The following is a 14,058-nucleotide window of genomic DNA, read 5'->3' as shown; positions in this document are numbered from 1 at the left end:
TGAACTCCAGGCAGGAGGACTGTGGACAACCTCACAGTCAGAGATTTAATCTGCTTAATGGTTGGAGGCAGTGCCGGCTTAGATTCTGCTTTGTACACACAGAGCAAACACAAATTAACACTATCACAGTTCAGTTCATTGTAACTCTTTGCTATCTAAATGGATTAAAACCCACAGTGTTTTTTTTTTTTTTTTAGCTTTTTGGGAAACAGTGTTATTGAATTAGCACTTTATGAGGCTTAACTACTGACTTCCCTTTGTGGTCAAAGCTCAACACAACCAGTAAAAGCTCTTCTCACTACAGGAATATATTGTTAGTAGTTCCCTTACTGTATCACTATTAACTGTATAACCCCCATATCAAGACTGTATACTGTAAATATGATCACTTACATATATAAAAGAAATCACATCAAATACAACAATCTACCTTTTGCTTTACAAAACAATTTATTAAAACATACACGACAAAAATCGAAACATGTAACAATGGTTATGGTTACATCTGTACTGGCTTCATAACCCCTTATAACTTAATTAACTTTTATAGTTACTATAGTGAGATTTATCTCAAGCTGTATTATTAATTGTAATACAGAGATGTTATGCAGGAGAAAACAACCACAGAAAAAGAGAATCATAAAAAAGTGCATTAACATGTTATATTAGCCTAAAGTCAAACCTCTTGCTTCTACTGAAGTTCTGAAGAAGCCTAAGAGAATCAAGAGTGTTGAGTGAGCCTTCATATTTTATGGTAACTCATTCAAAAGATCTATAAATGAACTTGTGCACTTGTCATATTACCAAATGTAGAGTTAAGAAATATCCAGTTTTACAGAGTCAGAGGAAGAACTGCATGAAAGTACAGCAGATACTAGCTTTAAATGGCTCCAAGCAAGATTTGCAATAATAGTTGACAGAAAAATGAAACATTAAAGACAGATTTTTAATCTCTAGTGAAACAATTAAAATGGAACCTGTTCACAGGTCTTGTGAGTGCTGCAGAATGTGAGTAAATATTGTCAAAAGCCATTAGAGCTACAAAAGACTGCGTCAAGTGACGTCTCAAGTCAGCTTCTGTTGGGTCTGAAGACTGGGGATGTTGCATTAGATGTGAGCTTATCCGACCACTGTAGTCTGCTAGTTGTTGCTGCTTGAGGGAGCTCAAAGATATATTCATGGCTTCTACCCTAACACACCTAAATCTTCGACTGAGCTTTTAGCAGCTGAGTTTCACTGGGGGTAATGCAGGCCCCATGTTTTTGCATGGAAGAAAAGTAAAAAGATGATATCTCTGATTCTGCTCTCTCTCATTTCATTCCACCAAACATTATGCTCTTCAATGTGTTGCTCTGTCCCTGTGTTTTTCCTCACATTTTACATGCAAATCATTGGTGAATGCTACAGTACCAAATTTACATTTTCTCCCTCACATGTTCAGCTGCTTCAAGTCTGATGCAGAATTAAAGCAGGTCTTATTTATGGCAGTGAGGGCCCTGATGCCCTTGGGGCATAACTCTGAGTGCCATTAGATCCCATTATCTGATATTTCTCCTCTGCTTCGGAATCATTCACAATTTGAGATCCATTAATCTGGGAATTTTAAATCAAACAAATGTAATCTCAAACAAGAGAGCTGCAGGGTTTATATATCATCTCCAGACAGAGGTAGAACAGATAGTGAAACATTCCCACACATGGCTATGTTGTGAAGTTGATATAAACTAAGATACTACAGTGATTCTTATCCTGGTTTGTGGGAAACCGTTGTTTTTATATTATTCTGTGAAATGTGCTCACAAGCTAATATGAAACTAGAAAAATGTGCTTGATGTTATGAAAGACAGTGAATAAATCAAAAGAGCACCTGCTTCAGTATGAGACGCTACAAGAAATGACGCGGTGGAGCCAACAGCAATGGAGGTTGTCAACATGTATTCACAATATTGGATGAGTCATCACTGGAAAGGGGAAAAATCTTATTGTTGTATGAAACTGAGTATGATTTGGATTGATGTGGATGAATAACCCTCTCAGTGTTATGCAGATGAAATGGTAGGTATACGATGAGGAATGACACAGAGAGACAGTCAAGACCAGATGTGTCCTAATTCTCTGTCTTATCAGCCTCATGAATCCCTGAGGTGCGGGAGCTGCTGGCTGGCTCAGGGGGGTTATTGGGATCCCAAGGGCGTAGGGAAATGGATGGAGGATGTGCAGGGGTGGGGGCAGAGAAACCTTCTCAAGGTTAGCTGTAGTGCAGAGGGTAATTCAGAGAGAGCACAACCCTGCACGTCAAACTAACCATGTCAGGAACATTGCTGCAATAACAACCATGTGTAAGGTTAAAGCAAAGTCTTTATTCCAGCACAGAGAGTATGGATGATTGGATTCTCACAGTCACACATCTCCCACTCTAAACAGATAAAGGTAGACACTGAATGTGGAAGTTATCCACTCTCAAAACCATAGTGTGGAATTGTAATGACTCAAGCTTTGGGTAAAAGAAGGGATGTGAAAGTGCTGTGTAAACACTGATGTATTAGCAGAGCTGCATAAAGCCCCACCATTGGGCCTTATATGCCAGTGGTTACTTATTGTACTGCAGAAAAAAAAAAAATCCCTTGTGATCCGAAAACATAGAGTGTACATAAAGATGGATGACTTGCCTCCACTTCCTAGAACCCAAAATATCCTGGATACAAACATTGCCATCTTGTGCAATTTTAGCCAGAGTTTGCATCGGAGCTTTCGGGAGATGAGGTCCTGTCCATTAATGCGCTCAGCCAATCACGAGTCAGTCTCAGCCGTCTCTCTTCTGGAAAAATCACCAGCAACATTCATCAGTGTTTTTAATCTACAGAAAATGACAGAAACCATCTCTGAGAAAAAAATATTTATTGTTCCTTGTCCCACCCGGTAACATGGAGGAAGCAGGTTTTATGACCTATACTACAACCAGCCACATGGGGGGATCAAAACTTTTGGGGAGCTGTAAGGTCGTCCATCTTCATACACAGTCTATACCATTATCAAAGATGCAGGGGTGTGGCCAACAGGACATACAGTCAGACGCAGTAGCCACATAGGTGCTAAGCTAACCAGGAAGTGGAAACACTTTTTAGGCCTATGCACTCTGCAAGCACTATTGAATGAATGTGTGCATATTTTGACATCAGATTCTTATTATATGTTAGTAGGTGTCCAAAGCACTTTCAAGGCTCTTAACAGAATAAGGTTGAGACCAACGATTTGAAAATGAACCCAACTTCGACAATGAGCAAACACTTATCCACAGCAGAGGGAAAAATCTTTTGTCTAATAGGAAGAATCCTTCGACAGAATTGGAGTCAGGGTGGGCAGGCGTCTGTTGTTACAGTCTTTAAAGGAGAATAATAGGGGAGAGAGGAGAGACACTTTTAGAACCGTTGTAGTTGAAGACATTTATAATAACAGACCCATAGGAGTAATAACAGCAGCATGATAACAGCATCAATTATTAATACTGGTAATAATAAATTATAGGCTAATCCCACTCATAACAATAACAATAATATTGATACTAACTAACTATATTACTTTAATAAATAGTAGTGCTAGATCTGGATGGTCCATCCCAGAAACCTGCAGAATGAGGACAGAGAGAGAGGACGTGCAGTGTGATGTAAATACAAAAAGAACTAGAGACAGAAGTGCATCTTCACAAGGAAGCCTGCATGATGAGAGTGAAGCGATCTTTACAGGATAACGCTGCACTGTGAGCCCTATATGTTACCATGGGGCTCGGTCTCTAAGAGCTTTATACATAAGGAGCAGGATTTTGCAGCCTCTCACCGGTGCAGAAGAGCTAATGTGGTAGAAATATTATCTGTTTTTCTAGTTCCTGTCACTACTGGCGCTGTAGTATTTGGGGTATTTGGGACATGCTGACAATAAAGGATTACAGTAGTCCAGACTAGAGGTGACAAATGCATGGACTAGATATTAAGCATCCCTTTGAGATAGGATGTTTCTAATTCTTATAGTATTGCACAGGTGGCCTGTTTTGAAAACCTTTGTGTATATTTAGGTGAATTTTTGTATGAGTCGAAGATCATGTCCTGGTTGTTGCTTTCAACATGCATATGAATGTCCTCCAACTATGGCAATGACTTTTCCTGTGTGACCCTAAAGGCATCATTACTCACTAGCTTATGATTATAAACTACCAAGTTTGCATTTCAGGTTTTTTTAAAGTGCAAATATGTAATTAAATTCAAATCTTAAACACAAAATTAATGCAGGAACATGCAGTGGGAACCAAACCCAGTCAGCATGAGACAAGCTGCACACTGCAAGCTGCTTTTTCATCCGTAGTGATCCGTGTTTTTTTCAATTTTGCAGGTGAAGACATTTAGCCAATACCATTTAGGCAATTTGATTATTATACACTCAGTGGTGACTTTATTAGGTACAACTTTAAACTCTAAGAAAATCCAATATGCACGTTCTACCATAAAGTCTGGCTTCATAACATTTACAATATGTTGTTCAGGGTTAACACAGTAGCAGAGAGGATTTCAAACATATTATACTTGAGGTAGTTTCACATATTTTTCTCTTCAGAGGTTGTAGTTATCAGTCACTTACACAGTACTTCACAGATGATTAGCAAAAGATAGGACATTGAAAATTTATTAAAAACAAAAATAAAAGACAACAATGAAATAAAGTTAAGATAATAAAATATGTATAATCAACACTAAAAGTTAAATAAAATAAATGAACATAAGATGAATTATAGTTCAGTTGTGTTGCACTGAACTGTCTTATATTCAATAGTGTTTATACAGGTGTAATTAATAGAGATCTTACTGTATTTTTACGTTGGAATAGATTCCACATCATTTTTTTGAACAAAGGTGGGTCAAAAGTAAATAAGTATACAATGAATATGAGGCTGAAACCAGCAGGCAGTTAGCATATCTTAACATATGAAACTGGAAATTAGAAAATATCTTAAAGCAGAAAACTAAATCTACCTTCCTGCACCTCTACAGCTCAGGAATAATCATGTCAAAAAATAATCTGAAATATCTAACAATGTCCAAATATTCATAGAGCCACATTCTGTGATGTTTGTACATGTGCCTCCAATACAGATGTATCTATTGATTGGGCATCTTTTGATATATACTGCATACTGCAGATACTGCATATATAGATGTAAAACATGACTACTTCCCAAAAATGAAGACAAAATATATCTTGATCGCCACCTAGTGGTTGGATGCAGTGCAAGTCATAAATCCCACCTTACATATGTTAGTGGATGGGACATGGACCAAACTAAAAAAAGGTAAACTACACAACACCTTGTCCAAGTGCTCCTTTTTTCAGTAAGTTTGGTTTAAATGAGTGATTTGATGCTAAAATCAAGGTGAAACATCATGATTGACAGCTGAGACTGACTAACGATTGCTCGAGCATGTGTATGGGTGGGACCTCACTGCTGTGGCTCCACCCCCTGAGACTCTGACTCCAATTGCGCAAAATGGCACTTTTTATATCTGGGATATTTTGGCATAATTTCTGAATAGTGGGAGGAAGTAGAAACATCATCCCTCTTTATTTACATGATATGAGGTGTTTGCATGGTTCACACTGGAGGTTATAGTTACCCACTTTTTTCATTCACAGCTTTCATCAACAATTTTGCAAATTAAAGAAGAAAACTCTCAAAATAGTTTCATTAACTGTAAATATGGCTTTGGAGTAAAGAGGTAATGCACTTACTGCCTGCGTCTCAGAATTGCAGCTTTAGTACTCTATAGTACTTTAACCAGCCACTCTCATGATATAAATGATGCCTTTTTTTAGGTACTACCTCATATTTTAGTGGCATCATCCCATATAGTTCCATTTGTATCAGTTCCCTCTGTACTCTCTGTCTCCTACCTTCATGTGATAAGTAGTAATTTTGCTTTTGGAAGATAAATGGGTTTCACTTCATGAAGAGAAGTAGATGGGGAGGAGAGAGGGGGAGGGAGAACGAGGTGGGAATCAGGGGTGAGAGAGAAAGTCAGTGGGTCGGGAGATAGAGAGAAAGTTGTAAGAGTGTGGGAGTATTCTGCAGAGATACATTTATCAATTTATAATTGCAGCCTCCTTTTTAAATTTAGAAGTATATCATGTGAAGAATTGAGCGTGTTGAGGTTCGCTTCAAAGATCCGTTGGAGATCATCTCTCAGCATGATGAAGATTATACAAATGGAGCCCGAGCCCGAGCCTGCAGTGCTTCAGTTCTGTGCTCTACCATATGGAAGTCAGCTCCATGTCTCCAAGGTTTTAAATCACAGAGGGAGCTCACAGTATGTGCCAGAGAGCCACTCCACTAACAAAAAGATACTGGAACCAAAAACCTGGAGTGTTTTGTCTTATCAGTAAGTCATGCTCCTTGGCGCTGTAGCATGCGCCTCTGAAGACATAGTAGGAAAACTGCTGAGAGCGGCTGTTACTGTAAGAAATGAAAGAAAGGGTTGGTGGGTACTTCACATATTATGATAGGTGTTGGGGTTTGGCTTTGATTGTGGAAAATGCAGTCCCCACAAGGTGTACAGTGAAAAACATTTATCGACCTTGCATGTGTTATAAACAGGGAATTTCAGTTTGTTGTAGTTGTGTGGATTGAAGGTGAGAGGACGGAGTGAAGCTCTGCTGGAACAGAAAATGTTTCACACTGCTCATACTGTGCTGTTGATCCCATTGGCAATATAAAGACACAGCAGTAGGTTTTTCCATTTAGTGCATCGTTTCGTTGCTTGGTTACAGGATGAGGATGTGATGCACAAAATGTTTGTAATTTCAACAAACCTCATAAAAAGGTCTCTCTTGTACTTTGCAACTTAACTCAACTCAAATCATTAAAAACGAGTCACAAATTAAATTTTTAATGCTTCTCTTGTTGTTGGTCTATTTTCACCGTGTCATGCTGTGTTACTTAGTGTTTACAGTATTTTACAGTCGCTGCCATGTTCATTGTAATAAAGTGACAGGTCACCATTTTAATAGCTCACTGTTGCGTTTTTAATAGTTTTAGCTCCATGGCACAGATAAATAAGATATATTTAGCTGCCCAAGCTGAGTCTTTAGGGTCATGGTCATTGTTGCATGAAGGGGACATTATTCTTTATATTGTTTAAAGCTTAAAGATTAACTTTTGATAAGTAATTGGTTTTCTGCTTTGTGTAAATTATAAACCCAGTAAGGTTTAGCATCAATTAACTGTGCAGTATTATTTTTCTATCTGTGCAATTCAATGTCTTTTTTGTTATTATTATGTTACATGTACATTCTATTTAGAATATACATGTAATTATTTTTTTCTTATTTTCTATTTGTTTCTATTATTTCTGCTTCTAATATTTATACATTTATTAAATAGATTCACTGATTCAATTTTGTACTATCCCCTTTCCTGCTGTAACACATCCAATTACCCTGTCGTGCGACTGATAAAGGATTATCTTACCGTATCTTATTGTATCCTATCTTACTGTATTCATCATAAAATGAATGACCCGCTACATTCATGTCTTTAGGTATGAAGCCACACACAGTGACTGTCATTCCTATAAAACCATTTTTTCCTTTTACATTTCTGTGTGTTCATGGTTTAAATAAACAAGATGCAATAAGCATGCCTCCAACAATGTAGAACTATTTGTTTGAAATAAATCAGTGTTGACTGTTGAAAATAGAATGGAAATCAACTGCATCCTCTGTTGTCAACATATTTATCATCATTCACAATGCTACCTTATTTATAGCTGGAGTAAATCTATAGGAAATGAACTGCTGAGGTGTGAAGTAAGTGTACTATCTGAAGTAAAGTGGAATTCTCTCTAACAGCTAGAACACTGCACACTCATCAACATGCTCAAGACATTTATTCAAAAAGGTTAATGTGTTTTAATCTTTTGACACCACTGACCTAGACTACTCTCAGTAGTTAGTTATGATCCTTAACTACCCCAAAGCTGGTGCAAATATTTTAATGAAACAAGTTTCATTAAAATATAACTGTTATGATAATTCATTCTAAAAGTGTTTATTCTCCACAGACGGGGCCTGTTCCTCGCCACTCTTTGCCCCAGGTTGTTTTGTGAATATGGATCTGCTCTCAATTTGAAGCGCTCTAAAAGAATATGTGCTGGCCAAGCAGCCCCTGAGCAAAAGCCATGAGATAAAGTCTGTGCAGAGGAAGGCTGTTTCACAAACTAACATGCAACCTTTCACCCAGAAGAGAAGAAAAAGAAGAGAGAGCGTGGATAAAGAAAGCTCCTCTCTGCACCTGATGTGTTTTGCTTTATCAGGTTTTACCTGTTATCACGTCTCTCGACTGGAAATGTGTCACATTTTGACATTCCGTTTTCATGAGTAGGAGAGATAAAATATGATATGATGTTATTTGTTGTTGCACGAAAAATTCATTTTTGCAAAAAAGGGTTCGGATCCTGCTGGCAACCGTTTTCAGTGTTGAATAAATGCTGATTTGACAGACTGCACCATAGAGGAAAAACCTGTGTAAATGTTGCAGCAGAGTAAAATTTGAATCATCCAGAGCTGCTCCTGGCATCCTGGAATCTGGATCAGCAGTAAATGACTTTCCTTCTAATGATTTGTATTTATTCAAATTTTTTTTTTTTTACAATATCAAGGTGGATTTCTTGCACATACTTTTTGTGAAAGCACTTTCACATTTTTTTAATTTAACATTTAAATTCAGTTACATTACCTCTTGAGTCACTCATGAACACATTTTTCCTGATGCAATATTAGTATTTCAGAACTCTCGTTCCTGTTTCACCTTTCGCAGCTGTGCTGTGAAGCTCCTTAGGTTGAAGAGTCTGCACTTAACTTCTCTTAACTTCTGTCTCTTCTCTAAATCCAAAGGGCTGAACCTATTCTGACCCGGATGAAGGAGGATCACACCCGCATCATCCTGCCTGCCATAGACAACATCAAGTACAACACGTTTGAGGTGCAGCAGTACGCCAACGCCGCCCATGGCTACAACTGGGGACTGTGGTGCATGTACATCATCCCGCCGCAGGAGTGGCTGGACAAGGGCGATGAGACAGCCCCTATCAGGTGAGGGCCTCGGCTGCTGAACACCGTTCATTATGGATGAGGATGTTTGATGAAATATGGATAGGCCCTGGGATATGACTTATTCATGTGGAAAGCCATCAAGCTGAGGTGCTCTGTAGTCCAGGGTGCCACCCAAACACACAAATAAAGCCTCCCCACAGAGTGCTGTCTAATTACCATGACTGTGATGACTATCTTCATTTTGATGCAGGATCACAAGGCCACAGTCACGCGTGTGTAATTGTGTGTCGAATATGAGCAGCATTCCATTACGCCACTGCTGTTGGGTGGAGAGCTCGGGCTTGTATCATGTTTCTGTATAATTATTGAATTGGTTATGTCCTTTCTAAAATCATATTGGATTTTAGTAGTGTGAGAAGAGCAGGAGAGTTAAGGTGCTGCATAGAAATTGTCCTCTATTCCAATCTGTTTGGTCACGATAAGCTACTGCACTAACTACAGAATCCATGTAGTGAGAGTTAAAGTATTATTTGTGATCATTAAACTCACTGTTAAAGCACTTCACTTCACCTTTAACTGTTCTCCCGTGACCAAAACCAATAGATCGACAATGGAAATGTGGTTAGTACCTCTAGTTACAGTTATCTGCTATAACATATCTACCTACACAGCAGTGACTTGATATAGATACAAAGAATATCATGAAGGAAAAATACTTTTGGTTCTTAAACTACAAAAACCAAAACTTTTTAACCTAAACTTTTTAAGCAGTATACTTTTTAAGCAGAAATACTTTTCTCTCATCCTTCCGCTAAGTCCCATCACTACTACTTTTTTAAGTCAGTGCTAAGCCACATGATGTTTCATATCAAAACTCGTCCAGAAAGTGGAGAAGGGATTATTTCCTTTGAGCCCCTGTAGTTTTTTAAATATGTGCAGAAGGGTTTGGCTCCTTTGACAGAAGCTTAACAGTGTAAAAAAAACTGAGTGGACATAATTTATACTGAATTTATGAAGACAACAACCGATTTAACAGTAAATTAAAAATATTTAAGAGACAAAAGGGGACAAAGGGAGAGAGAGAGCGCAGGAACAGTTACCATCAGCTCTGTTAGACTAGTTGTTATAATGAAAATAATAAGTAATATATAATGTTGTTAAGGATAGCAGCACCAGTTAATAGCATTGGTATTATGATTATTATGATTATTATCGTTAATAATGATAATAATCATAACAGTCGAGCAGTGTCCAAGAGAGAGAGAGAGGAAAGAGAGTGAAAACAGCACCTACTAATTCCTGCTAATATAATTAATGTATAATTCCCCCTTTGTCCACCTTCTCTAAACAGTGTGAAATAGTAAAAAACTAGGAGCTTTTCAACATGTGGTAAAGTAATAGGAGTGTAGGATCTTGTGGTGTGCTGCCCCCAGCATCTCCTCTTTGAATGCTCAAATCTAAAACATCATCAAACATCATTCCTGCCATAACAATTGGAAAAATCTTACAGAGGATCATTTGACAGAGAAGATTACAATGATTTTGTTGCCAAGGCAGCATGTCTGTCCAAACATGAAGGAAAGACACAAAGAGAAAACAGTAACTATAAAATGTCTAACAAAAAATCATCAAGAGATGGGTAGCCGCAAATATGGGCGTATTGTCTTTTATTGATATTCTTCAACATTTAATATCTTTGTCTGGGCGGCAGCTTGGAATAAATAGCGGACAAAGATAGATTTTAGAGTATGCACATAGCAAATGTGGTCATGCCTATTAAAATGTCCTTCAGCAAAACATTGTAGCCGTATGCCAGGTGCAGGGTTAACTCTGCGAGCTGTCTCCGAGCTCTGATCCCTCTGATGAGATGCATTAATGCATCCGTCTCAGTGGGACGTGCAAGGAAACAAACAGCACTGTGAAAATGTATAAGCCATGGTGACTGAACTGAGTCGCGGTACAGGCCTTAGGAACTTTTGAAGGACAAGGATCGAACATTTCACATATTTCTTTGGACGGAGGGAGTGTATCTGTAGCTGTACATTTTAAAGCTGGAAAGTCAAGGCCAGTGCAGGAGCCAAGAGTGTGAGGTCAGACCAGAGACAGCATGAAGTGGTTCAACTATTGGTTTTGATCTTTTCCATATTCATGTTGCTGCTGGATTATAAATGCTGCTATAGGCTCTGCCTCTGCAATTTAAATGGTATAAAATCTTTACACCTGAAGATGAAATATCCTCACAAACTTTTTCTTACTAGATTGTTTTTGCAATTCTAAAAGAAATAATAACCCAACTTAAACTTGTTACTTGACCGAACAGAGGCTGAATGATGGCACAAAGATGGCCAACATCATGAGCTTGATTGTCAGGACCCGGAGGCCATTCAGCATGTGCCTAGGAGCAGTTGCTACAAAAATATTACTACACACGATCAGTCCTTTCAGAGAGGTCAGGACAGCATGGATATATCAGTGGAGCATCTGAGATGTGTAGTGACCATGAGTTATCTAATAACATATCTCATGAGCTTTATCGAATTCACACTTGGTATATGTATCGTAGAGGTCCCAAGAAAGTGCAATGTTGAATTTGGTGCGATTCGGATATGTGATATTCTCAATATTGATACACCTCATCAGGCGACCAGTGCTATGTAGTAGCAGGGGCTTGGACTCGGGAACACATGTGACATCTCTGATCACGACAACAGCGCGTTCACTACAGCTGTTCAGGGATCTGCATGTAGAGTTGAGTTTCACCAAGCTTTGGATAAACAGGTGAACAACTCTTTGTGCAGCAGTGGTGGTGCAGCTTCAGGATTCTGTGGACTGAGCACTGACTCAATTACTGCAGGTCACATTTACAGTTCGGAAAGAAAACTGCAACCTGAATTACCACGGGCCAAACACACAGTCCATTTCAAGCAGGCAGGTTTAGAGCAGACACCGCACCAGACTGATAAAGAGAAAGACTGTCTGTCTACTATCCTAGACGTGGGCAGGATACGTTTTGACATAAATTAGAGCTGCATCTCAATATCAGCCAAAGGTCTCTGAAATGCTACAGAGCTTTAAATAAAAATAACTGGATCAAAACAAGGGCAGAACACAAACAACAAGATCAAGGACAAAGCACAGAAAAAATAGAGTAAAATTGAGAGTAATCCCATTCATAAAGTAGCCAGTGTTGCTCCTCTGACAGGTGGAAATGGAGCTAAAGCCTGATCGCTGTGGAAGCGTCTGCCTGAGGAGCTGCAGCTAAACACTGGCTGATGGGTGTTCAAAGCTCCGCAGTCATTTCAAGTTGAATTTTTGGATTAGGTAGAAACTCTCTCTTAGTCCTGACCCCACTGGCAAACTGGACAGAAGCTGCAGTCAGAATATGGGCGATTTTTTGATTTGTTTCAATTAGAGCCTCGGCTGATGCATTGTTACCGAGCTGCACTCGTGAAACATACTGATGCTTACTGCCAGAATGTCTTTTAATATTCCAAACTACTATAAACTTAAACATTCACATAAACTGTTTTGACCAAGGTCAACAACAAATACTGAATTCCAAAGCCCAGTTTCATCACCTTGCTTGGTCCTACATAACAACGCTTTCATTTCATACAGGATGTGTCATACAGAAACATTTTGTGATTTATATTATGGGCCTACATACTCCAGGTAATTAATGTATTGTTGATGATCAACTGCTCGACTTGACATAAAAGACAAGAGAAGAGCTTCAGCCACTGCAAATGCCAACTGCTCTGTGTGTCCCTGTTGACAGTTTGCTGCAAATGGACAGATCGCCTCAAGGGCCAGCTGAAGTGTGTCGGCTGTGTGGATTTCTACTGGAAATCATTCTCTCACTTATTTCCTCGAGGTTGCTGTGCATCAACTGCACAAGCTGTGTGGCCTGTCGCAGTCTCAGTCTTAAAGCCTCTTCTGGCTGCTTGCACATATTCTACAACAAAGACTGTGAAAAGGCACAAGGCTGCACAAAACTCACATTCTGACAGTGCAGAGCATTGCTGCCATTTTAGAGATTGGACAAAAAAAGAGGTTTTCTAGACCAGCCACAGGGGCAGAACAGGAAGTCGGAAATTTCCAAACAAAAAGAACAATTCTTACGAGGAAATGGGTGAATTCAAAATCTTTGTGATTTCTTGAGATAGTACCTTAAGACAAATCTGAGCAATGTAAAAATCTTTCCTTGGCAGATACTTGAAGATGTCACAATTGAGACTGTATTTGAGAACAGATCATGGTGCAAGGATGGTGTATAACATTTCCCCTCAGAGAAAAAGACAGAAATAATGTTTTGATGCGTAGTAGCCACAAACATGCTGTTTCCTACTTTTCGGTGATTAAAATCCAACAAAGTAAGTATGAATTCAAATAGTTTGATATGATAATCAACCTATCAAAATATTGTGGAATTAATCAAATGCCTGAAAGAATAAATTTAATGTAATGTAATCAAATAAATGTTGTTAATATGTCTGAAATGTCCTCTTATAGCAACATCTAGGCTGTCACTCAGTGTAAATGAGAGCTCACAGAAAAAACAGATGTGTTTTTCAAAGTTTCGACAGTGGTGTCATCTCATCTGGGAGAAAAATAAGCAGAGCTAATGAAAGTCCTAATCTTGCCAAATTGCATCTATGTATCAGATGTTCATACTGCATACTGAAAGTAAATGATCCTGCTGGGGCAAAGTTAAAGGGTGCAACCATCTGTACACTGAAAATAACTAAACCTACTGGCATCAGAGGAGAAATCCACTGGAAGATTTCCAGCGTCAGTCTGCGATTTCTAATGCAAGCCAGACGTTATTTTGTGACGGTTATAATTTCCTATTGCTGTTTTGGGCTGTGTGTTGTTTTGTGTGCAAAAGGCCAGTATAACGGTTCAGGTGAGAAGAAAGAAGTGACGGAGAGAGAACAATGGATCAGTGTGTCATTTCCACTAACA

The 14,058-nt window shown here is 38.7% G+C and overlaps 1 protein-coding gene across 1 annotated transcript in view; it reads left to right on the top strand.

The window, feature by feature from the left end:
• The window catches only part of galnt9 (polypeptide N-acetylgalactosaminyltransferase 9), a 93,002-nt gene that overhangs the window by 39,332 nt on the left and 39,612 nt on the right, over positions 1-14,058 (top strand). The window contains exon 5 of the mRNA XM_069524181.1: positions 8,935-9,132. Within this exon, the coding sequence (XP_069380282.1) occupies positions 8,935-9,132 (198 nt within the window). The remainder of the gene's footprint in view (positions 1-8,934; positions 9,133-14,058) is intronic.

This window comes from Paralichthys olivaceus, chromosome 4, assembly GCF_024713975.1.
Source record: "Paralichthys olivaceus isolate ysfri-2021 chromosome 4, ASM2471397v2, whole genome shotgun sequence".
Lineage (NCBI taxonomy): Eukaryota > Metazoa > Chordata > Actinopteri > Pleuronectiformes > Paralichthyidae > Paralichthys > Paralichthys olivaceus.
This window is presented reverse-complemented; position numbering and strand designations above follow the sequence as displayed.